Source organism: Schistocerca cancellata, chromosome 5 (genome assembly GCF_023864275.1).
Source record: "Schistocerca cancellata isolate TAMUIC-IGC-003103 chromosome 5, iqSchCanc2.1, whole genome shotgun sequence".
In the NCBI taxonomy this organism is placed as follows: domain Eukaryota; kingdom Metazoa; phylum Arthropoda; class Insecta; order Orthoptera; family Acrididae; genus Schistocerca; species Schistocerca cancellata.
In genome coordinates, this window is record NC_064630.1 from 605,746,140 (window position 1) to 605,770,599 (window position 24,460).

Genomic DNA, 24,460 nt, shown 5'->3' on the forward strand with positions numbered 1-24,460 from the left:
GCTGAAACGTTTTTCCAGTTCCACTAGCTTCATTTTATTTTATCATTCTTTGTTCTTTTTCCAGGTGAAGGCAACCGGAAGCAGGACGAAACTGAGAAGAGAAGAGGAGGAGCCACACTCGTTCGTCTGCTCCCTGTCCCGCGATGGCTACGGTCACGTTTACCAAGAAATTGGTCACGGTAAGTAGTCACAATCTTTTCAGTTATTCTGAGATTAGGTTCAGCGCGTCTTACTGTCATACGGAAGACCCGGGTTAGGTTCCCGCGACTGCTATTGATTTTTCCCTTTTCAGAGGACTGGAACCGGGCGCACTTGCGCTTGGCCTAGTGAGGCCATTTGAGCTGCCACTTGAATGCAAGTAGCCACTAGGTACCGTTCAAAACCATAAGACGATGTTTGAACGTGATCCAAGGTACAAAGGGTGCTTATGCTTTTTTTAGTCCTTCTTTGCGTGTGCGCTGTCACCAGAGGGGGGGGGGGGGGGGTGCGAACCAACACTGACGCATGGGTGGGTGAATAAACCGGAAAACGGCGAAGGGTCCGTCTGCTATCCCCCCTCAACTCGCAAAACTATCGGCGGCATCCACCTAAGTTAGTCAATCATTTTAAAAATAACTTTTGCATAGACAAACTGTCAGGTAGTTCAGGTGGCTGCAGGCAGGCAACTTGAACCTGTGGAATGTCACGGGGTTGCGTGTGTGCAGGGTGTCAACAGTGTCATAGGTTGTCAAGAATGCCGTCGTTTTGCTCACTGCAATGCGAATTGTCGTTTTCTAACGCGAAATGTGTTGCAGTCAACGTCCCAAGGAAAGGTGTGGTCTTGTTGACGCCCTTTATGCCACACCCGAGGCTTTACCGTGTCCGTTCTGTGCGGCGGGGTGTAAAAAATGTGTTTCTCAGACACTCATACGAAAACAGCGTGATTTCAACGCTGGATGTCACGATTCCGGCCTCCATCACAGAGGCGTAAAAGAGTGGGTGAAATGTGTGTAAGAAGGGCTCTGTCAACCTCCACATTACGCGACGCTATGACGGTGACGTTGGGCAGAATTGCGGTAACATTAACTCACTTTACGGATCACATGAACTAAGCTCCGGCCTTTCTGGGTTCCGTGCCTCCGTCTGTAAAAAAGGAATCCATTACAGGATCGCTTTGTTGTCCGTCTCTCTGTCAGTCCGACTATTGCAGACCATTTTTCTCGGGAACAAGTAAAATTTATGTCACATATTAAGGTCTGTGGTCTCTTTGCGGTGTAAAAATCAATTCAATCAAAAGATATGATTGCTTATGTCACACACTTTGATATTCGGAGATTCACTTACCAACATTTACTGGGTATATACCGTTGACCGAGAATCATTAAATTTGGCGAGAAGATAGGTATTACAGTACAAGTAAAGGGTAAATTTCGAATTTTTTGTGATTTGTTATCCGAATTCAGACTTCGAATTAAAGCAATCTCGTTACTCTTTCGAATTTCTGGGACCGATATCTTGCCATTGTCAATGTCGATAACAGGCAAACATCGTCAGAGTCTCCGATTCCCTGAATGTTTATACGGTCTGTATATAGGGTGTATCAAAAAGAATCATCAGATTTGGGACGTCTATATTTCTGAAACTAATGAACATATACAATGAATTTTATTTTTAGATGAACGGGAAACTCGTTTTTTCTCTTCTTTTTCATACCTTTTCATAGGTGTTCAGTATGCCCCCCAAGAGATGCACGGCATATCTCAATGCGGTATTCAAATTGTTCCCACACTGCAGCGAGCATGTCTTGAGTTACAGCTTCCACAGCTGCTGTTATGCTGCGTCTCAGTTCATTCATTGTTGTCGATAACGGAGGCATACAAACAGAGTCTTTTATAAACCTCCACAAGAAATAATGACATACAGTCAGGTCCAGTGACCTTGGAGGCCAGTAATGTAAAGCGGAATCATTTGGTCCAGTGCAGCCGATCCATCTTTCAGTAATTCTTTGATTTAAAACTTCCCACACTTTCAGATGCCTGTGTGTCGGTGCCCCATGCTGCTTGTAAATGAAATCGTTCGAATCAGTCTCCAACCGTGGGAAAGGAAAGTTCTCAATCATATAGAGATAAGTGCTTCCTGTAACAGTGTCCTTGGCAAAAAAAAAAAAAAAAAAAAAAAAAGGTCCATTCACTTTTACTCGTGAATATGCGCAAAGCACAATAAAGTTTGAAGAGTCCCTCTCGTGTGGAACAGCTTCATGTTGTTGTTCCATACCCACATTCTCACATTATAACTGTTCGCCTTTGCATTTAAATGGAATGTTACATCGTCACTGAACACTAAGTGTGGAAGAAAACTGTAATCCTCCACCATGCCAATTACAGAAGGCCACACGTTGTTATTTACCACCTTCAAGAAGAGCTTGCAGTAGCTGGATTCTGTGTGGCTTCATGTGCAAACGTCGACGCAACACACGCCAGGCGGACATCGAGGTAATGTTGAGCTGTCGTGCCGGTCGGAAGAAAAAAATGGTTCAAATGGCTCTGAGCACTATGGGACTTTACATCTCTGGTCATCAGTCCCCTAGAACTTAGAACTACTTAATCCTAACTAAGGACATCACACACATACATGCCCGAGGCAGGATTCGAACCTGCGACCGTAGCAGTCGCGCGGTTCCGTTCTGAGCGCCTAGAACCGCTAGACCACCGCGGCCGGCCCGGTCGGAAGACGGATTTCTGCGGACTCCTTGTGAAACTATGGCGGATACGTGCGACGTCTGTGTCAGATACTCGGGGGCCGCCCGGCGATTTGCCTTTATACTAACAACCTTTTTCTCGGAATTGCTCATGCCATCTTCTAATGCACTGTCCTGTAGGGGGATCCACTCCATACCTAGTACGAAAGTCGTGTTGAAGAATTATTACTAACCTTCACTGCGCAAAACGTACATCACAGAACGCTTTCTATTGTCCCGACGGTATTTTTATTAGAACAGAAGTGGGCGCTAACTGCTGCTGCCTAGCGGGAACCGAGCAAAACTCGACAGTTTTCTGACAGTACATTGGTCAAGCACATATCTCAAATAACATAATAGTTATGATTTTTTAAAATATCGGATGATTCTTTTTGATACACCCTGTACGTAATTCAGTTTGTACGAATCCTGAGTGCACTAATCCTGCTCGCACATAACTAGTTTTTTTCGCATGCCTTGACCTTTTCGAAGGATCGTCAAACCCGGGGGTGATGTTTCAGGGCGTCACGCTTTTGCTCTATTACAGAGGTGCCTTGGAGCAAAACTTTCATCACAGTGGAAGACACTTACAGGGTGTCGAAAAAGTAATCCCATAATTCTGTTGCGCACTGTGTAAATAGCACAGGAGTTGTGTTCTGTCGGGAGGTAACATATACTATGTTGTTGTGCAGGCCTGAGTGGTGGGCCCAGCTACGGAGAGCCGCCCTGCTTGGCCGACGAGAGGGTGGCAGGTCTTAGTGGCGAGCCGAGGCCACCCACGCCCGACCTGTGCCGCCACTGGCCTGGCGGCGCTCCTCCCCCGCCGCCCCCGCGGCCATGGTCACCACCCCCGGGGGAGCCGCCTCCGCCGTACCGGACGCTACCACGGAGGCCGCTGCCGCCGCCGCAGCGAGACGCCGGCTGGCCGCCCGCAGCCCCCGCCGCCTACGCGTGCGTGCCGCTGCCCAGCTACGCGGCGGCCGCCGCCTCCGCGCCGCGCAGCCCGCCTCTGGGCCCGCCGCTGTCGCCGCCGCCCCCGCAGCCCGCCGCCTTTGCCACCCACAGGAGGCCCTCCGACCGCCGCCGACAGCTGCCGCACGCGGCGCACCTAGCCACTGCGGGCCGGCGGCAGCGCAACAGAGACCTACCGCCCTCCTGGTGAAGGCTCCACTGTGCCGTCCTAGAGCGGCCCTTTCGCTGGAAGTGCGGCGAAGCAGTCTCTGGCCCGGTGGGACCAGTTTGCTCTACACACCAAAGATCTTGTACAATAGTGACTCGCCTTGTGGACGGACCACGAATCCCTCAAAATCGAATCCTAGTGCGTTTATTGCTCCTCTATTTCCCTCTCTGCTTCTCCCCTTTCAGTGAGATAAACTACATAAACTACAAAACTGAATTCGTATTTACATACATAAGTATGGATATTCACCATAAACAAAAATAAAAGATTCGAAACCGATGAAAAATTTGTCTTGATCGCATATTTATAGAAGGATGAGAGATTTCGACTGATCAGGCAATCATCGTCAAATCATTGAAACCTTATTATACTGAGTAACTCGTCAAATGTATTAGAAGCAAATGTCCCATTTTGCCCTTACTTTACACTAGACGAGTTACTCCTGTAAGGAGGTTTTAGTAGTTTGAGGACAGATGCCTAGTGACTCAAATCTTGTCAGTCTTGTATAAATTTCCGTTCACATCAAATATATTATATACTGAAAATTACGATGGCATATTTAACAAACTTGGATAATATGTGGCTTGGATGTTCGATCAGAATTCGACCCAAGTGTTTAACTAGCTTGGACAACATTGCCTTTGTCGGATTATTCCTAAAAAAAATTATTTGTAATACCTTGTCCCCTCATTACCGCTACTAGTTCGTCATAGAACAATAATCGATTTGCCATTGTGTGGAAACTAGTCAGGACACAGCAGCTCGACTTCATACTCCATTAATTCAGTCGGAAATAAGCAACTTTTTCAATATTATTGCCTGAAAACGAATTTTCCTTGTACTTAATAACCGGTTACACAATCGAATTTCTGTGGATGAATTTCGTGATATGTGTTAGATATTGTTTCAACTGCTGGTGGCGATCTGAATTGTTATATTATTCTGAAATATCAGGAACGTCAAGATCGCTTGTAAATCTTTTTGTTGATTATCATTTTCGACAGATCTATGCTGCCATCATCTGATCTAGTAACACATCACCAAAAGTTCACGCTCTTTACAAACTTGCAAGTCACATAGTGATGTTGGGGTAGTTTTAGAATAATGGGTAGCTAGGAACATAAATAAAATACCACAATTGTAAAACATACATCGTATTGTGCTTATGTTCCGTGCTTCCTTGTCTTGTAAAATGAAGCAACATTACTATGTGACTTGCACGTTTGTAAAGATCATGAATTTCTGTTAATGTGTTACATGATCCGACGACGACAGAACAGATCTGTCGAAACCGGTAATCTATAGAAAGATTTACAAGCGATCTTGGCGTACCTCTTATTTCAGAATAATATAACTTCCATTCGAATAAAAACTGAACGAGGCATTAGTTGGATGTAGCAGCTTTCAGGAACTTAATTATACGGCTCTCCTATCTCCGTGTGGATAAGGACTGCCGCACAAGTCTACAATGTTCCCGTCATATGAACCTACCTCGGTACAGTCTGTCAATCTCAGTTTCCACATGCAGAAACGAACTGTTCATCGCAGGAAGTTCTTTTGTAAGGTCACTTCTTCGAGCAATTTTGATTAAAAACAGATCGCCAAGAAGCCAAGTAAACTGGACAGATTTCGAATTACAAGGTGCCTTTCCGCTAAGAAATGAATTAGACTCAGAAACAGTTACGAAAGACAAACATTTCTAAATTTGTATAGGCTAAACAAAAACATTTTCGTCTGCCTGAGGACCATAAAAATATTCGTTACCGTGGAATTCTCTTTCGAAAAAAATGGAGTGGTGTACTCCAATACAGAAAACGTTTCGCTGCTTGCACAGAGACGTATGGAGTATTTGTGTATGTTAAAATATTATATGAATAAATAAATTTATGCCTGCTGCTCTCAGTTATACAATAAGTTTACAATGGAAAAAGCTTTCCTCCTTTCAATACAAGACCTTTCAGCAGGAAAATTAGTAATATTTCCCTGTGAACATTACTACTCTTGCGGAAAACTGGAAATGTGCATTGTACAGCGTCCAAAGGTACTCCGCTCTGTTTTACTTTTGAAGATTTTCAGCTGTTGTATCGACGACTGAAACAACAGTGCACTGTATCGAATGCTTGGCGATTACCAAATTTCGCTCTGAATTACTGTACTAAATTCGCTAAAGTGCTTCACGAACTTTTGTACTGCACAAAAACCTTGATTTAAGCTGATCACATGAAATAATAAAACTACCAAAATTATACAGGGTATTTTCATGTTGGCACCGACTTAGGCTATAAAAACATCTGAAAAATAGCGTTTAGGGAGCTTCAGGCAAGAGTTCTAGGGTAGCTCTTCTGTTCAATGATGGTCCTGTTTCACACGTAGCTAGGGATAGAAATGTAAACACAATAGGTGAATCACTTGATGTTTCATAAATTAAAAAGACTGAAATCATGCAGCATTTACTGTATTGATGGTAAGTTCCTACTGGAGTGAGAAAGTACTGTATGGAATGAATGCGAACGAGTATACGAGAGATCTAAATGTAATAGAAATAATAATTGTGTTACCAGGCCTCGTATGTGTAAAATATTGTACATATTAGATAAATTAGAACTATTAAAACGAATAAAAGAAATATTTGGTGTTTTCCTTCTTTCAGCCTATTAATCTCGCCTCATCCAAGTCTGTGTGTTATGGAGGTTGTTGATTTATTTCAACTAATTTCCTGCTGTGCAACAATGAATTACCTACTTTTCTAATCACGGATTTTTAGCGAGTTTTAAATCTGGTACACAAAGTAGTCAAGCACCACAAGTTGAATACTTATTTCTCTCTTCTTGCTATGTGAGTGTTTCGTTGCGTAGCAACCGGACAGATTCTGTTGTTATTGCAGCGGTTGTCTTACGGCATCGCTGCCTGCCTACTGTGCCCAAAATTCCATATCATTTATCTGTAAAAGTATTGTCAACTGTCGTTTCAGCGTGGCCTCAGCAATTTCTGCATCCAGGCATTCCTACTTCCTTTCCATCTTTCTGGAGGTCTCCTATCCCAAACAGGTGCTTAGTTTCTCGCATGATGCACACGTAACTTACGCAAATATTTTATGCAGTGACTACTGTTACAATTTTATGTTGACAAGAGCCTCTATCTGTGGGCATTTACTAGTGAGCATCCATTCTGAGGTACGAATATGTAATCTGACTGCTATCTAAGGCCATGAATTGGGATAATTCTGGTTTTGACAATTTTATATGTGACAAGAACCGCTCGACTTCATCTAATCTAATGCACCATCATGTGATGTAACAAGGCCCACTCCTTCTGAAGAAGATAGTTTAAGAAACATTGAAACCTAGGTGAAGGGTTCATAAACCTTTGTTTTGCAACTGGTTAGCAGTTTTTAAACCTCTTCAGTTTAACGCAGTTGCTGTTTCGCAGCCATGTTTAAGATTCTGATATCAGAGAGATCTTAGTTAAATTATGGTTAAAAGAGGATCTAACACAGCCAAAAACTATTTGGAATCTGGTAAGGCTTCCATCCAGTCATACGTCATCTCCAGTTTCGGCGGATTTTGTTTCTCAATGGAAGTCACAGTAATATCTTTATCCATTATCTTTGCTATTGTGCAGTTGTGCAGGAATTAAAGTGGGGCAGGATTTCTGTATCTTCCTGTGTAATGGAGCATTATAATGCAGAGCTCAGCTTTCTGCTTTTGGCTCACTGCATTCAGTTCCAGTTTTTGTGTTGATCGCATATTTATAGAAGGATGAGAGATTTCGACTGATCAGGCAATCATCGTCAAATCATTGAAACCTTATTATACTGAGTAACTCGTCAAATGTATCAGAAGTTTGGGTTTTGCGAGAAATCTTCCGAGAAGATTCTGCTGCAGGAGCCAATGAAGGCTTCTCGCTTTGCCTTTTTTGACAGAAGAATGCGTTAAATGTAGTATCTATTTAGGTGTAGAATAGTGTTATTCCTGTAAGGAAAAAAAAGTATGACTATCTCTGAAATTGCGTACCGCGTTTCACTTTCTTAACATGTAGAACCTTCTCATGAAGGAAAAGAGGTATTTCCCAACTCAGAATCTAAAATTTTAGCTACTGAAAAAGAAAATGAAAATCCAGAGACGTGGATGTGATATCTATCCTGTACTTTGCAGTAAAATTAACGCTGAATAAATGTGGTTGTCAGTTAACCTGCCGTATCAAATTCAGATAATATCCCAAGCTGGTGACGGCAGTCCTCTACCCCGTACTCAGGTCGGTCTTAGAGCCTGACTCTGCTATCGAGGCTACCGGTAGCATCTTGAGATATTCTCGGAATTGACGCCTCGTGTGGCAAAGGTGCTAAATCTCAAGTTCATGGAACACGGTTGAAGCTACCACGCAGTTCAAAAAGGGCAAATGAAACGACTGTGGAAACATCGAAGGTATCAGTGTGTTAGCTGCGACGCACAAGATGTATTAAAAATTCTTCAACACTAGGATAACAGTCCTAGCAGACCCCTTCTCCAAGAAGATTTAAGTGAATTTAGAATAATGAAGTTCATGTTGCGACAATATTTTTGAAATAAAAAGATTCATAGATTTTTAAAAGCTTTAGCTGGGGTTGACTGAAATACATTACAGGCACGTAAGGATAATAGTGGCTACCCACTACACCCATAAGGGCAACCAAAAGCATATATCAAGTAACCAACATTGTAATAAATACAGGACAGAAAAGGACAATTAAGATAATAATCAATCAAGGAATGAGACAGTAGTGTTCCCTTTCTTCCACTTTGTTTAACATTTATCTTGGCAATGTCCTCAAAAACTGCAAATCAGGTAATTATCCACGAATTAGAACATACTACTATTCATAGATGACAAAAAATAATACAGGGTGATTTAAAAAGAATACCACAATTTTAAAAATATGTATTTAATGAAAGAAACATAATATAACCTTCTGTTATACATCATTACAAAGAGTATTTAAAAGGTTTTTTTTTCACTCAAAAACAAGTTCAGAGATGTTCAATATGGCCCCCTCCAGACACTCGAGCAATATCATCCCGATACTCCAACTCGTTCCACACTCTCTGTAGCATATCAGGCGTAACAGTTTGGATAGCTGCTGTTATTTCTCGTTTCAAATCATCAATGGTGGCTGGGAGAGGTGGCCGAAACACCATATCCTTAACATACCCCCATAAGAAAAAATCGCAGGGGGTAAGATCAGGGCTTCTTGGAGGCCAGTGATGAAGTGCTCTGTCACGGGCTGCCTGGCGGCCGATCCATCGCCTCGGGTAGTTCAGGTTTCATAACTAACCTTTTTCGTAGGACTCTCCATACAGTTGATTGTGGAATTTGCAGCTCTCTGCTAGCTCTGCGAGTCGATTTTCCTGGGCTGCGAACAAATGCTTGCTGGATGCGTGCTACATTTTCATCACTCGTTCTCGGCCGTCCAGAACTTTTCCCTTTGCACAAACACCCATTCTCTGTAAACTGTTGATACCAACGTTTAATACACCACCTATCAGGAGGTTTAACACCATACTTCGTTCGAAATGCACGCTGAACAACTGTCATCGATTCACTTCTGCCGTACTCAATAACACAAAAAGCTTTCTGTTGAGCGGTCGCCGTGTTAGCATCAACTGACGCTGACGCCTAGTCAACAGCGCCTCAAGCGAACAAATGTACAACTAAATGAAACTTTATAGCTCCCTTAATTCGCCGACAGATAGTGCTTAGCTCTGCCTTTTGTCGTTGCAGAGTTTTAAATTCCTAAATTTGTGGTATTCTTTTTGAATCATCCTGTACAATGAAGTAAAGACCATCTCCGGTCGGTACTATACCGTATATGTGCAGCATGCAAACTAAAAGCATCGCTGCATAAAATGAAAATACTAACTTTTCAAGGTAAGTACCCAGTACTGTCGAGTCTGTACATTATGACCACCTACCTAATAGCCCGTAACAGCGGCGATGTGTCATGGTATGGAAGCAGTGAGGCTTTGGTAGGTCGCTGGAGGGAGCTGGCACAATATCGGCACGCACCTAACTCCCATAAATTTCGGGGAGGGACGCGATGAGCTCGTACGCTATAGCCAGTCACAACTGGGGTTCAGATCTGGAGCGCTGGGCGGTAAGCACATCAACTGGATCTCACCACTGTGTTCCTCGAACCACCCCGTCACACTCTTGGCCTTGTGACATGGCGCATTATCTTGTTGAAAATACCGCTGCTGTCGGGAAACCTGATGGTCGTGCAGGTGGTGCAGGAGGTCTGCAACCAATGTACGATTCTCCTCGGCCGTAATGGTGCCATGCTCGAGCTCCACTGAACCACTTGAATGTCCCCCAGAGAAAAATGGACCCACCGCCAACTTGTCTCCGTCCGGCAATACTTTGTATTGGGATTCATCAGATCATGCAACGATCTGTCACTGCGCTAACGTCCAGTGCCGATGGCCACGTGCCAATATCAGTCGTAGTTGCCGATGTCGTCATGTTAGCATTGGCACATGCGTGGATCCTCGGCTGGGGAGATCCATCGTTGGGAATGTTCGGCGCACTGTGTGTTCAGACACACTTGTACTCTGCCTAGCATTAAAGCCTGATGCTATTTCCGCCACAGTTGACCGCCTTCCTGTTTTACCAGAGTGCCCAGGCCACGACGTCCGACATCTCTAATCAGGGATGGCCGCCCAAAGCCCACGACGTCTGGACGTGTTTTCGCCACGGCACTCCTAGAACACTCGACAAGTCGGGTAGTTTCCGAAATGTCATCACAATTTACCCTTAGACCAACTCAGATATATCGCATGCTTTCCCCATTCTGCACATCGACAGCACGCCCACTGATGCTTTCCCCATTCTGCACATCGACAGCACGCCCACCGATAATATATGCACCGTGCGTGTGTCTAACTAGCAGTCAGTACTCGCCAGTTGACGTTGCTGTCACCTGAATGGTGAGAGCTTTACCTAGAATACCAGAAAAGATATAAAAATTAATATTCTTTGAATCTGGAGGGATTACTCTCAAACCGAACATACAAGAGGCAGCGTGAGAAAGTTTACATATGAAAAGGACAAATGTGGTAGGAGGTAGAATTACACACAGAACACCTTCGTTTATCCAAGATGTTAAAGAATAAGCTACTCAGAAGAAGAACACATTCCTAAAGGATAAAATCAGTCACAGTCAACGCGTTGATACGGAGAATAAGGTCATTCGTAGTAGAGTGAACTCGTATATTCGGAAGAAAGATTATTACGAGCGGTACGCAAAAAGTACGGAACGGGACGTTTATGGATCACAAAAGAAAGCACCGTGGATGATTCAAAAAGCAAAAGAAGGATTTTAATAAACACGTGCAGATAGACAATGTAAGCAAAATTCAGTGGGAAAACTATTTTAAGTTATAGTATAAGGACGTAGCAAAGTTGGGAACTGTAAGTAGTCGCCAAAGCACAGAAACGGAAACCAAACAGACGTCATATTGGTAGAAATACACACTGCAGTAAAAAGACTTAAAAATAGAAAATCTCCAGGATCAGATGGCCTATATAATGAATTAATAAAATAAGGGTTGGGGGTGTCATGCATTATATAAACAGCTTCATACTTTGTTTTTTGGTGTAATGACGGAAGGCAGGGTACCAAGAGAATGGAATGGAAGTGTTACAGTTCCAGCGAAAAGGAGACAAGCAAGTATTAGATAATTACTGGGGAATTACCGTCCTTGATACTACCTCAAAACTGTTTACATCAATAATTAGAGGTATAATGTAGAATTATATAGAAATAGCAGAACAACAGCAAGGGTTGAGGAAAACAGGAGCACAATAGATACTGTTTTCGCTTTAAGCCAGATTATGGGTAAATCCATACAGTTTAATAACCCAGCCTACCTGTGCTTCGTTGACTTGTCAAAAACCTTTGGTAGGATTAGAAAAAAGGATATAATTCAAATCTTGAATCAGTATCTTCATTTTTCTTCCCATTTCTTACTCTGCTCATCTTAGCTTGTTCATTTATAGCCCTACTGGGGAATGGTAAACATAGGTCCCTCAGGTCACACGCTAAATCCTCAATATTAAACAAAATAAAATAACTTTCTCCTGATGATTAGAGGAAGAAATCATCAGAATTTTCTGATGTGGACACAGTATCGACTTGTTTTGATGGTTTCTTCGTTCCCTTCTTTCTTTTTTCTGCGGTTGTTTTGTTTGACATTTTTAACGTTTTAGCCTGCTCTAATTTACCAACATCATCAGCACAAATTCTTTTCCATCTGGAACTCGCAGTTTTCTCTTTATACTTGGCCGAGTTTTGGAAAAACCGTGTCGCTTGTATTCTAGATGTGAGGTGAATGAATCTGCTTTAGCAATGCTGTTTTCAGCAAAAATTGAAACAAGAGTTTTGGGAATGCTGGTTCTGTTTGAGCAGCATCAGATTCCTTCCATCTACTAAGAACATCACTCCGTTTGGGCTTATGGGCTCTAAAATAGCCGACCTCTAGAAGCTGTGTCCTGTAGCTAGAATTTGGAAGCAATCACAAAATATCTGAAGTCAACTTCACACAATTTCATAACATTCACACTCGGATGAGAGTTGAAGTTGTTACTTATAATGACTTTTGAACCTTCTTATTTCTTAATTATCGGCAGTACATGCGATGTACTGCACTTCACCTGATTGCTTTCAATCATTTTTCCGTTCTTCTTCAGCAAAATCATTGTACTTACGGGTCCCAGCCAATCTTCTGTATTCAGACGGCATAATGAGACTTAAACCTGTAAAGAAAATTCCTAAATAGTTTCAAACATATTTTGGTTAGGTAAAAATGGAAAATAACTTGTCACAATCTGCAACGATGTTTTATTTTGATGTAAATGAAGAATATGCGCATCTAAGTGGCACTTGAACCCAAGCGAGTAGTGGGTCCAAATAGCCCTTGTGTTTGGTTATCAGTATACCAGCATAAATTTTGATGTATAACATTTTAAACGTGATTTATAGTTAAACATATACGTAGAAATTACATGAAGTGCTGCTTAAGAAATAAAACTGCGCTTAAAACCGCACACTTTCTGCTTTCAAAATGTCCATTCCTCGTACATTGGACAAAGAAGTTGCAGCACGAGAAAAACTGAACACCTGTCATACCATTAATCTCCATCAGACTCTAGCAGAAATTCGTGGAATTACATGGAGTGTGCTGCAGCCTGCAAAGTGCTGCTACCTCATGGCCGAACTAATAGCTATGTTGAATATTTCAATAAACAGTAACCAGGAATGTCTTCAATAACTTTAAAATCCTGCGTTCAAGTAACCATGATTTATATGAAACCATAAGCTCCTAAGCTACGATTCCAGTTTAAAGTACATAAAAGAGACCATTCAGTATGTCTTTTAGTTAACAGGATAAGTAGTAGATACCATGAATTTAATAGTTTTTTGCACGAGATGTTTAAAATTTCTAACGTTTTTTCAGAATAATTTTTCAATATCTAACACCTAGAGCTTGGTAAGCAATTTAAAATATCTGAAATATAGCTAAGAGACTAAACTATTCGTACATTATTTTGATATTACCAACCTTTGCACCAGTGTGCCGGTTCAAACTACTTAAGAAATGGTAGAGAACAACCCGGGAGTTAATTAAAAGGAGGTAACTGATGAACAGATTACAGAAATAATGCGATTGTCAAAACTTTTCGTAAGGTATAATTATTTTGAGTTTAATGGAAAGCCGTATGAGCAATCGGATGACACTGCAATGGTTATTTGAACCATTTTTATAAACACGGTAGAAAAAAGTTATTAGAAAGTCATGCACCTATAAATCTAGGATGAAATTTTAATTGTATATAATGGGACGGAATGCGAACTAGATTAACTCTTTGGAAGGCTCAGCAGTGTTGATGAAAAAATTAAATTTACCTGTGTGTTGAAAAATGAATATTGCAAAGTAAATTTTTTAGATGTCAAAACTCGCGGTTAGAAATGACGGAATAGGTTTCGATATTTTCTACAAACAGATCAAGTTATATCATATGACTCAACGACGTACACCCCCCCCCCCTCCCCCAACCCCTCTCACATACTCCTACAAGATAGCCTTTTTTCACTCACCCGTACATCGTGCAATATTTCTCGAGAAAAATAGAGGAATAACTGTAGCTTATAATAACCAATAAGATTCATATACAATAAGAACAGTATATCGAGAGGGCAACTACCTTGGAGACTGGTAAAACGTAGAAAATGAAAGTGAAAAAGTATATTTCAATATCTTTACACGTAATAGCTCATACAGGATAAGATGTTTATTGGTTAATAAATATAGCTGCAAAGTAGCATACTCTACTGACAACAGCCTACAGATAAACTTAAAAATTTTGTCCATAATATTAAAACCACAAACGACACCTTATGCAGTTCAGGTGTCTGCAAAATTACATACGATGCAATTCTAGTATTTCATATCGGACAAACGGGAAGGGCTTTCTATATTAAATACAAAGAACACCTTCTGGATAAAAAAGTACCAACATCCATAATTCTACGGTCACAGAAAGCTCGTTAGCAACATGTCATACCCCGAAAGGAAAATAGTTATTCGAGATGTTGTTTAAATATAAGAAAGGGTGGATGTTGGATATTGTTGTTGTTGTCTTCAGTCCTGAGACTGGTTTGATGCAGCTCTCCATGCTACTCTATCCTGTGCAAGCTTCTTCATCTCCCAGTACCTACCGCAACCTACATCCTTCTGAATCTGCTTAGTGTATTCATCTCTTGGTCTCCCTCTACGACTTTTACCCTCCACGCTGCCCTCCAATACTAAATTGGTGATCCCTTGATGCCTCAGAACATGTCCTACCAACCGATCCCTTCTTCTGGTCAAGTTGTGCCACAATCTTCTCTTCTCCCCAATCCTATTCAATACTTCCTCATTAGTTATGTGATCTACCCATCTAATCTTCAGCATTCTTCTGTAGCGCCACATTTCAAAAGCTTCTATTCTCTTCTTGTCCAAACTATTTACCGTCCATGCTTCACTTCCATACATGGCTACACTCCATACAAATACTTTCAGACATGACTTCCTGACACTTAAATCTATACTTGATGTTAACAAATTTCTCTTCCTCAGAAACGCTTTCCTTGCCATTGCCAGTCTACATTTTATATTTTCTCTACTTCGACCATCATCAGTTATTTTGCTCCCCAAATAGCAAAACTCCTTTACTACTTTAAGTGCCTCATTTCCTAATCTAATACCCTCAGCATCACCCGACTTAATTCGACTACATTCCATTATCCTCATTTTCCTTTTGTTGATGTTCATCTTATATCCTCCCTTCAAGACACCATCCATTCCGTTCAACTGCTCTTCCAAGTCCTTTGCTGTCTCTGACAGAATTACAATGTCATCGGCGAACCTCAATGTTTTTATTTCTTCTCCATGGATTTTAATACCTACTCCAAATTTTTCTTTTGTTTCCTTTACTGCTTGCTCAATATACAGATTGAATAACATTGGGGAGAGGTTGCAACCCTGTCTCACTCCCTTCCCAACCGCTGCTTCCCTCTCAAGCCCCTCGACTCTTATAACTGCCATCTGGTTTCTGTACAAATTGTAAATAGCCTTTCGCTCCCTGTATTTTACCCCTGCCAGCTTTAGAATTTGAAAGAGAGTATTCCAGTCAACATTGTCAAAAGCTTTCTCTAAGTCTACAAATGCTAGAAACGTAGGTTTGCCTTTCCTTAATCTTTCTTCTAAGATAAGTCGTAAGGTCAGTATTGCCTCACGTGTTCCAGTATTTCTACGGAATACAAACTGATCTTCCCCGAGGTCGGCTTCTACTAGTTTTTCCATTCGTCTGTAAAGAATTCGTGTTAGTATTTTGCAGCTGTGGCTTATTAAACTGATTGTTCGGTAATTTTCACATCTGTCAGCACCTGCTTTCTTTGGGATTGGAATGATTATATTCTTCTTGAAGTCTGAGGGTATTTCGCCTGTTTCATACATCTTGCTCACCAGATGGTAGAGTTTTGTCAGGACTGGCTCTCCCAAGGCCGTCAGTAGTTCTACTGGAATGTTGTCTACTCCGGGGGCCTTGTTTCGACTCAGGTCTTTCAGTGCTCTGTCACACTCTTCACGCAGTATCGTATCTCCCATTTCATCTTCATCTACATCCTCTTCCATTTCCATAATATTGTCCTGAAGTACATCGCCCCTGTATAGACCCTCTATATACTCCTTCCACCTTTCTGCTTTCCCTTCTTTGCTTAGAACTGGGTTTCCATCTGAGCGCTTGATGTTCATACAAGTGGTTCTCTTATATCCAAAGGTCTCTTTAATTTTCCTGTAGGCAGTATCTATCTTACCCCTAGTGAGATAAGCCTCTACATCCTTACATTTGTCCTCTAGCCATCCCTGCTTAGCCATTCTGCACTTCCTGTCGATCTCATTTTTGAGACGTTTGTATTCCTGATGTTGGATATACTGGAAGATTTAGAGATTTTTAGGAAAAATAAACTAGTCCTAGACGACCATTCACTGTCGAGTTGCTCACTTCTCGGTACTTTGCTTATCAATATAACTTCCTTTTCGGAAACGTTGTTTTCCTCAAGCCCCTCTCATAAGAGTTGCCTTTATTTTCACGCTATGGCATTCTTTCTTTGATACCTAGTTCATCAAGGGAGTGACTGCTGATTACTTCCTATAACGAAAGCTTACAAATTTTATTATTTCAACAGTTTACTGTAAGGAAGCAGGCTAATGACACTTCATATTAATATGTTATTACAGCTTTTTTACTGATTCCTTTATGATATAAAAATGTGTGAGATTGTCCAATTTAACTCCTTTCGGGCAATGACCTTGCCGCAGTGGATACACAGGTTCCCGTGAGATCACCGAAGTTAAGCCCTGTCGGGCGAGGTCGGCACTTGGATGGGTGAACATCCAAGCCGCCATGCGCTGTTGCCATTTTTCGGGGTGCACTCAACCTCGTGATGCCAATTGAGGAGCTACTCAACCGAATTGCAGCTGCTTCGGTCAAGAACACCATCATAACGACCGGGAGAGCGGTGTGCTAACCACACTCCCCTCCTATCCGCAACCTCCACTGAGGGTGACACGGCGGTCGGGTGGTCCCAATGGGCCACTTGTGGCTTGAAAACGGAGAGCTTTTCTTTTTAACTCGTTTCAATTTTATCTGATTTTTACTCCTTTGCTTTTACACTGCTTCATTTTAGCAGCAGCTTAGATTACCATTTCGTATCTTACGATGATACGTTGCTGCAGGAAAAGCTAAATATCATATAACTGAGTGATATTTCGACATAAGCCAGCAACTTGTGGCGCTCTCCTTGCCAGTCTACGTAAGTGCTGCAGCTAGTTACAGCATGTGTTTGTCGCTCAACAGACACATCTGTCTTTAATTGCGCTGTTTTTGTGCTGGCGTAAGCTGTTGCCAACACACCACCTGACAAATATGACACGAAGATCGATTAGTAGTCGCTAGGTCAAGCGCGCCTATCACCAGAGAGGCCAGAGACACACCACAAACAACACGCCGCCAACACCCTCTCGATATCAGGTATTTAGGCTTCTGCAGCTGACCAGAAGGCCTCACTGAGTCACTGACTGACTGACACTACCAGTTTGGCGTCCGTCAGTTCAGCTGCAGAGCGGGCATAGGCTAAGACAGTACATAGGGTCTAGGTTTGTGACCATAGCAGGACCAGCAGTGAGGTTAAAGTTTGTAATAGCCAAATTATCGATATTGTCTGCAAGAGGACTATTACTGATGAGCTTGTCCGACGAATATGGACTCTATTCAAGTTAAGTAGCAGATTCATGTAAGTAAAGAACCATATTAATCCATGCGTGCATTTGTGTTGAACAAAGAGGATACCGGCCACCCATAGCAGCGTCCTCTTCCTTGCTTCCTACAGTACAAGTCTCCATAGTTTTAATGGATTTGAATCATATTGTCCGTAAGTGACTCGAGCGCTTCAGCACAAGATGAATGTAACGCATTTTTACCGAAGGTAATCCAAGTAGACAACAGTTTTTATTGTACGTTTAGGAATTGTAATTTATTCGCAAATGGGAGCAATTTTTGTTGTTAAAACAATATTTTTACTACTTGTTCCTCTGAAGAAGTTACACTTGTTGTTGTTGTTGTTGTTGTGGTCTTCATTCCTGAGACTGGTTTGATGCAGCTCTCCATGCTACTCTATCCTGTGCAAGCTTCTTCATCTCCCAGTACCTACTGCAACCTACATCCTTCTGAATCTGCTTAGTGTATTCATCTCTTGGTCTCCCCCTATGATTTTTACCCTCCACGCTACCCTCCAATACTAAATTGGTGATCCCTTGATGCCTCAGAACATGTCCTACCAACCGATCCCTTCTTCTGGTCAAGTTGTGCCACAAACTCCTCTTCTCCCCACTCCTATTCAATACTTTCTCATTAGTTATGTGGTCTACCCATCTAATCTTCAGCATTCTTCTGTAGCACCACATTTCAAAAGCTTCTATTCTCTTCTTGTCCAAACTATTTACCGTCCATGTTTCACTTCCATACATGGCTACACTCCATACAAATACTTTCAGAAATGACTTCCTGACACTTAAATCTATACTCGATGTTAACAAACTTCTCTTCTTCAGAAACGCTTTCCTTGCCATTGCCAGTCTACATTTTATATCCTCTCTACTTCGTCCATCATCAGTCATTTTGCTCCCGAAATAGCAAAACTCCTTTACTACTTTAAGTGTCTCATTTCCTAATCTAATACCCTCAGCATCACCCGACTTAATTCGACTACATTCCATTATCCTCGTTTTGCTTTTGTTGATGTTCATCTTATATACTCCCTTCAAGACACCATCCATTCCGTTCAACTGCTCTTCCAAGTCCTTTGCTGTCTCTGACAGAATTACAATGTCATCGGCGAACCTCAAAGTTTTTATTTCTTCTCCATGGATTTTAATACCTACTCCAAATTTTTCTTTTGTTTCCTTTACTGCTTGCTCAATATACAGACTGAATAACATCGGGGAGAGGCTACAACCCTGTCTCACTCCTTTCCCAACCACTGCTTCCCTTTCATGTCCCTCGACTCGTATAACTGCCATCTGGTTTCTGTACAAGTTCTAAATAGCCTTTCGCTCCCTGTATTTTACCCCTGCCACCTTTAGAATTTGAAAGAGAGTATTCCAGTCAACATTATCAAAAACTTTCTCTAAGTCTACAAATGCTAGAAATGTAGGTTTGCCTTTCCTTAATCTTTCTTCTAAGATAAGTCGTAGGGTCAGTATTGCCTCACGTGTTCCAGTATTTCTACGGAATCCAAACTGAACTTCCCCGAGGTCGGCTTCTACTAGTTTTTCCATTCGTCTGTAAAGAATTCGTGTTAGTACTTTGCAGCTGTGGCTTATTAAACTGATTGTTCGGTAATTTTCACATCTGTCAACACCTGCTTTCTTTGGGATTGGAATTATTACATTCTTCTTGAAGTCTAAGTTACACTTAGTGGTATCGAAATCTGGATCAAGACTAAAAGTAAATAAAAACGCGGAACTGATTGGATGTGTTACACACAGTTGCCGCTAACAGACATGTTCAAGATTGTGAATTTCACTTTATGTATGACAGCCTGATACTTCTAGCGTTTGCTTCTCGGCGGCTGGCCGTGGTGGCCGAGCGGTTCTAGGCGCAACAGTCTGGAACCGCGCGACCGCTACGGTCGCAGGTTCGAATCCTGCCTCGGGCATGGATGTGTGTGATGTCCGTAGGTTAGTTAGGTTTAAGTTGTTCTAAGTTCTAGGGAACTGATGACCTCAGATGTTAAGTCCCATTGTGCTCAGAGCCATTTTTTGCTTCTCGGCTACCTAATTTCTGAAGATGATCGCGTCGTCAAAGCAAAGAAAAGTTATGGTTCAAATGGTTCTGAGCACTATGGGACTTAACTTCTGAGGTCATCAGTCCCCTAGAACTCACAACTACTTAAACCTAACTAACCTAAAGACATCATACACATCCATGCCCGAGGCAGGATTCGAACGTGCTACCGTAGCGGTCACGCGGTTCCAGACTGTAGTGCCTAGAACCGCTCGGCGACCGCAGCCTGCAAAGAAAAGTTATGTGTGACTTTTCACTGCTTTGTAATTTTAATTCTTTTGGTGCCATCAGTTTAGAAATAAAAGGGTGACGCAAAACTTTTGTTGGTGTGCGTATATTACCGGTCTTTTTCTATAGCTTACTCCTATTTTTCTTGGTATTTCGAACATCTTGCACCATTTTACAACCCACTTTTTTTTAAGTCGACAAATATGTACTGATTTATCGTGGTTTTCTTCGGTTATCAAGAGCTTGAGAACTGTCTCCCTGGTGTGCGTATCTTTCCGAAAGGCATCTAAGTGATTCTCAATTATGTTGGGTATACTTAACGAATGGATCAGTTTAACGAAACGCCACAGTAGCGGAAGTGAGTGACCACCACCGCCACTACCCTCCGTGGCCGCTGCGGCCACGGCAGCTCCACCGTAAGGGAGTGCAGGGGTAGGTGGGCTGGTCGCGGTTACTAATTCAGGCGCGGGCCACACGTGTACAGAGCCGGGTGGCCAGCGGAGCCCGTAATTAAATGTGGCTGCAGCGAGCCGCGCCGGCTGCTCCAGACAGCACGTGTGTGTGTGTGTGAGTGGGGCTGCAGCCAGCCGGCTACCCTGGCGGTCCACGCGCGGTCGCCGGTTCGCCCTTTTCCTTTCGTTATTATTTTTCTCTTTCACTGCCCGCGGCTTTGGCTCTGTAGCTGTTAATTAGCACGCGCTTTCGAATTAGCTGCAGTCGACATTTGAATGCGACCGCAAATACCGCCGCTTTCCGATATTAAATCTCGTATCTGATTTCACCTTGCTGGCCGCCTACAGTAATTCGTTACTAGGTATTACGCTCCCTCGCTGGTTTCCCGCGAGATCTGGATGTTTCACCTAACCAATAACTTATTCAATTTGCGTGTTACCTACCTGCATCCTCTCAGGACGGTTAGGCATTTATTTGTCACTTAACACAACAAAATCGCTTTTCCGATGCAGATCTACCATTAAATTTCTAAGCAGCTCGCTTAAAGAAATTTTGTGACTTACTTCGCGTGTATGCACTTAGACCATGTGTCTCTTTTAAAAGTAGGCAGGCGCGTTTTCCCTCGTGTTTCAGCAGATACGGGATGGTCGAAAAACGTGATGGAAAGTAAGCGCTTTTTGTCGAAGAAAGGCAACATTCAAGAACATGAATCTTATTTGATTGAAAACACATATGAATGACATTTAATGTAGAAGAGCAGCAGCCTTTTCAGTAGTTGCAGGGGCAACAGTCTGAATGATTGACTGATCTGGCCTTGTAACACTAACCAAAACGGCGTTGCTGTGCTGGTGCTGTGAACGGCTGAAAGCAAGGGGAAACTACAGCCGTAATTTTTCCCGAGGGCATGCAGCTTTACTGTACGGTTAAATGATGATGGCGTCCTCTTGGGTAAAATATTCCGGAGGTAAAATAGTCCCCCATCCGGATCTCTGGGCGGGGACTACTCAGGAGGACGTCGTTATCAGGAGAAAGAAAACTGGCGTCCTACGGAGCGGAGCGTGGAATGTCAGATCCCTTAAACGGGCAGGTAGGTTAGAAAACCTAAAAAGGGAAATGGATAGGTTAAAGTTAGATATAGTGGGAATTAGTGAAGTTCGGTGGCAGGAGGAACAAGACATTTGGTCAGTCTAGTGGAATATCCGTTTTATCGATGTATGTTTACAGGGACAATAAGATTCGGAGAGTAAACAGCATCCGACCGAAGTGGCCGAGCGGTTCTAGGCGCTACAGTCTGGAACCGCGCACCTGCTACTATCGCAAGTTCGAATCCTGCTTCGGGCATGGAAGAGTGCGATGTCCTTAGGTTAGTTAGGTTTAATTAGTTCAAAGTTCAAGGGGACTGATGACCTGAGAAGTTAAGTCCCATAGTGCTCAGAGCCATTTGAACCATTTTTTAGTAAACAGCGATCCAGCAGGAAATCAGCAATAGCTTCAGGCCGGGTCAGGGCAGCACTGTGGCTGCTGTAGTACTGGTTATTCTTCGAGCTTTACGGTCTCTCTTAATACACTCCTGGAAATGGAAAAAAGAACACATTGACACCGGTGTGTCAGACCCACCATACTTGGTCCGGACACTGCGAGAGGGCTGTACAAGGAATGATCACACGCACGGCACAGCGGACACACCAGGAACCGCGGTGTTGGCCGTCGAATGGCGCTAGCTCCGCAGCATTTGTGCACCGCCGCCGTCAGTGTCAGCCAGTTTGCCGTGGCATACGGAGCTCCATCGCAGTCTTTAACACTGGTAGCATGCCGCGACAGCGTGGACGTGAACCGTATGTGCAGTTGACGGACTTTGAGCGAGGGCGTATAGTGGGCATGCGGGAGGCCGGGTGGACGTACCGCCGAATTGCTCAACACGTAGGGCGTGAGGTCTCCACAGTACATCGATGTTGTCGCCAGTGGTCGGCGGAAGGTGCACGTGCCCGTCGACCTGGGACCGGACCGCAGCGACGCACGGATGCACGCCAAGACCGTAGGATCCTACGCAGTGCCGTAGGGAACCGCACCGCCACTTCCCAGCAAATTAGGGACACTGTTGCTCCTGGGGTATCGGCGAGGACCATTCGCAACCGTCTCCATGAAGCTGGGCTACGGTCCCGCACACCGTTAGGCCGTCTTCCGCTCACGCCCCAACATCGTGCAGCCCGCCTCCAGTGGTGTCGCGACAGGCGTGAATGGAGGGACGAATGGAGACGTGTCGCCTTCAGCGATGAGAGTCGCTTCTGCCTTGGTGCCAATGATGGTCGTATGCGTGTTTGGCGCCGTGCAGGTGAGCACCACAATCAGGACTGCATACGACCGAGGCACACAGGGCCAACACCCGGCATCATGGTGTGGGGAGCGATCTCCTACACTGGCCGTACACCACTGGTGATCGTCGAGGGGACACTGAATAGTGCACGGTACATCCAAACCGTCATCGAACCCATCGTTCTACCATTCCTAGACCGGCAAGGGAACGTGCTGTTCCAACAGGACAATGCACGTCCGCATGTATCCCGTGCCACCCAACGTGCTCTAGAAGGTGTAAGTCAACTACCCTGGCCAGCAAGATCTCCGGATCTGTCCCCCATTGAGCATGTTTGGGACTGGATGAAGCGTCGTCTCACGCGGTCTGCACGTCCAGCACGAACGCTGGTCCAACTGAGGCGCCAGGTGGAAATGGCATGGCAAGCCGTTCCACAGGACTACATCCAGCATCTCTACGATCGTCTCCATGGGAGAATAGCAGCCTGCATTGCTGCGAAAGGTGGATATACACTGTACTAGTGCCGACATTGTGCATGCTCTGTTGCCTGTGTCTATGTGCCTGTGGTTCTGTCAGTGTGATCAAGTGATGTATCTGACCCCAGGAATGTGTCAATAAAGTTTCCCCTTCCTGGGACAATGAATTCACGGTGTTCTTATTTTAATTTCCAGGAGTGTATATATGGATAATCTGAGAGTGCTCTAAGGAATGGTCATGTAAAATTCCGCCTCAAAAATAATTTTGTTTGTAACAGGAAACAAACCGTCGCTTTCCGTCGACACTGGGAGTCGTGTGAAAGAATGGATGAGCGCTATTTGTTTGGGCTGATTCCAGTTGCACAATGCGAAAATGAAATCGCAAATATCTGCTGAAACACCAGAGAAAATGGGCCTGACGACTCTTTGGAGAGACACGCTGTGTAAATCACATGCAGCGTCGAGCTTCAACAGTGGCAACCGAATATTTGGAGACCTTTAGATAAAAATTCGTTGCACGCTTAAAGCTTCTTTCAGAGCTTCGCAAAAAGGCTGATAGCGAATAGAAATAGTTTTTCACTGCGTTAAGAACTATGTTAAGAACATATTTAAACGAGGAATGAATCTATACCGTCACTACAAGAGAGTGTAAAGCTTCTAGCGTTGGAACAAGTATCTACATCTACATGTATACACTTCAAGCCACCGTACTGTTCATGGCGGAGGGTACCTTGTACCGCTGCTAGCCACTCCCTTTTCTGCTCCACTCACAAATGGAGTGAAATGTACGTTGGCGGCAGCAGAACCGATCTGCAATCCGTCACAAATTCCGGTTCTGTTAATTTTTTTTTTTGGTATATGGTCCGCTTACGTCAATTAAATTTCGTTTCTTTTTATTTGTGAAGCTTTTCAGTGGTCTATAATAAATTTTTCTTTATGTGTGTAACAACTGTATTATATAATAATTACAGATCTGTTACTACATTACAGTTTTTTGTTATTCTCTTGTTGTCAGGTGGGAAAGAAATTTTGTAACGCAAGTTTCGTAAGGTTAAATTACTATTAGATTCTACTTATGATTGCCGTGCAGGATTAGCCGAGCGATCTAAGGCGCTGCAGTCACGGACTGAGCGGCTGATCCTGGCGGAGGTTCGAGTCCTCCCTCGGGCATGGGTGTG

The 24,460-nt window shown here is 43.2% G+C and overlaps 1 protein-coding gene across 1 annotated transcript in view; it reads left to right on the forward strand.

Moving 5' to 3' along the window:
- The window catches only part of LOC126188714 (uncharacterized), a 220,237-nt gene extending 216,337 nt beyond the window's left edge, over window positions 1-3,900 (forward strand). Inside the window, exons 7-9 of the mRNA XM_049930321.1 lie at window positions 65-179; window positions 3,409-3,586; window positions 3,849-3,900. Coding sequence (XP_049786278.1) covers window positions 65-179; window positions 3,409-3,586; window positions 3,849-3,900 — 345 coding nt within the window. The remainder of the gene's footprint in view (window positions 1-64; window positions 180-3,408; window positions 3,587-3,848) is intronic.
- The last annotated feature ends 20,560 nt before the right edge of the window (window positions 3,901-24,460 follow it).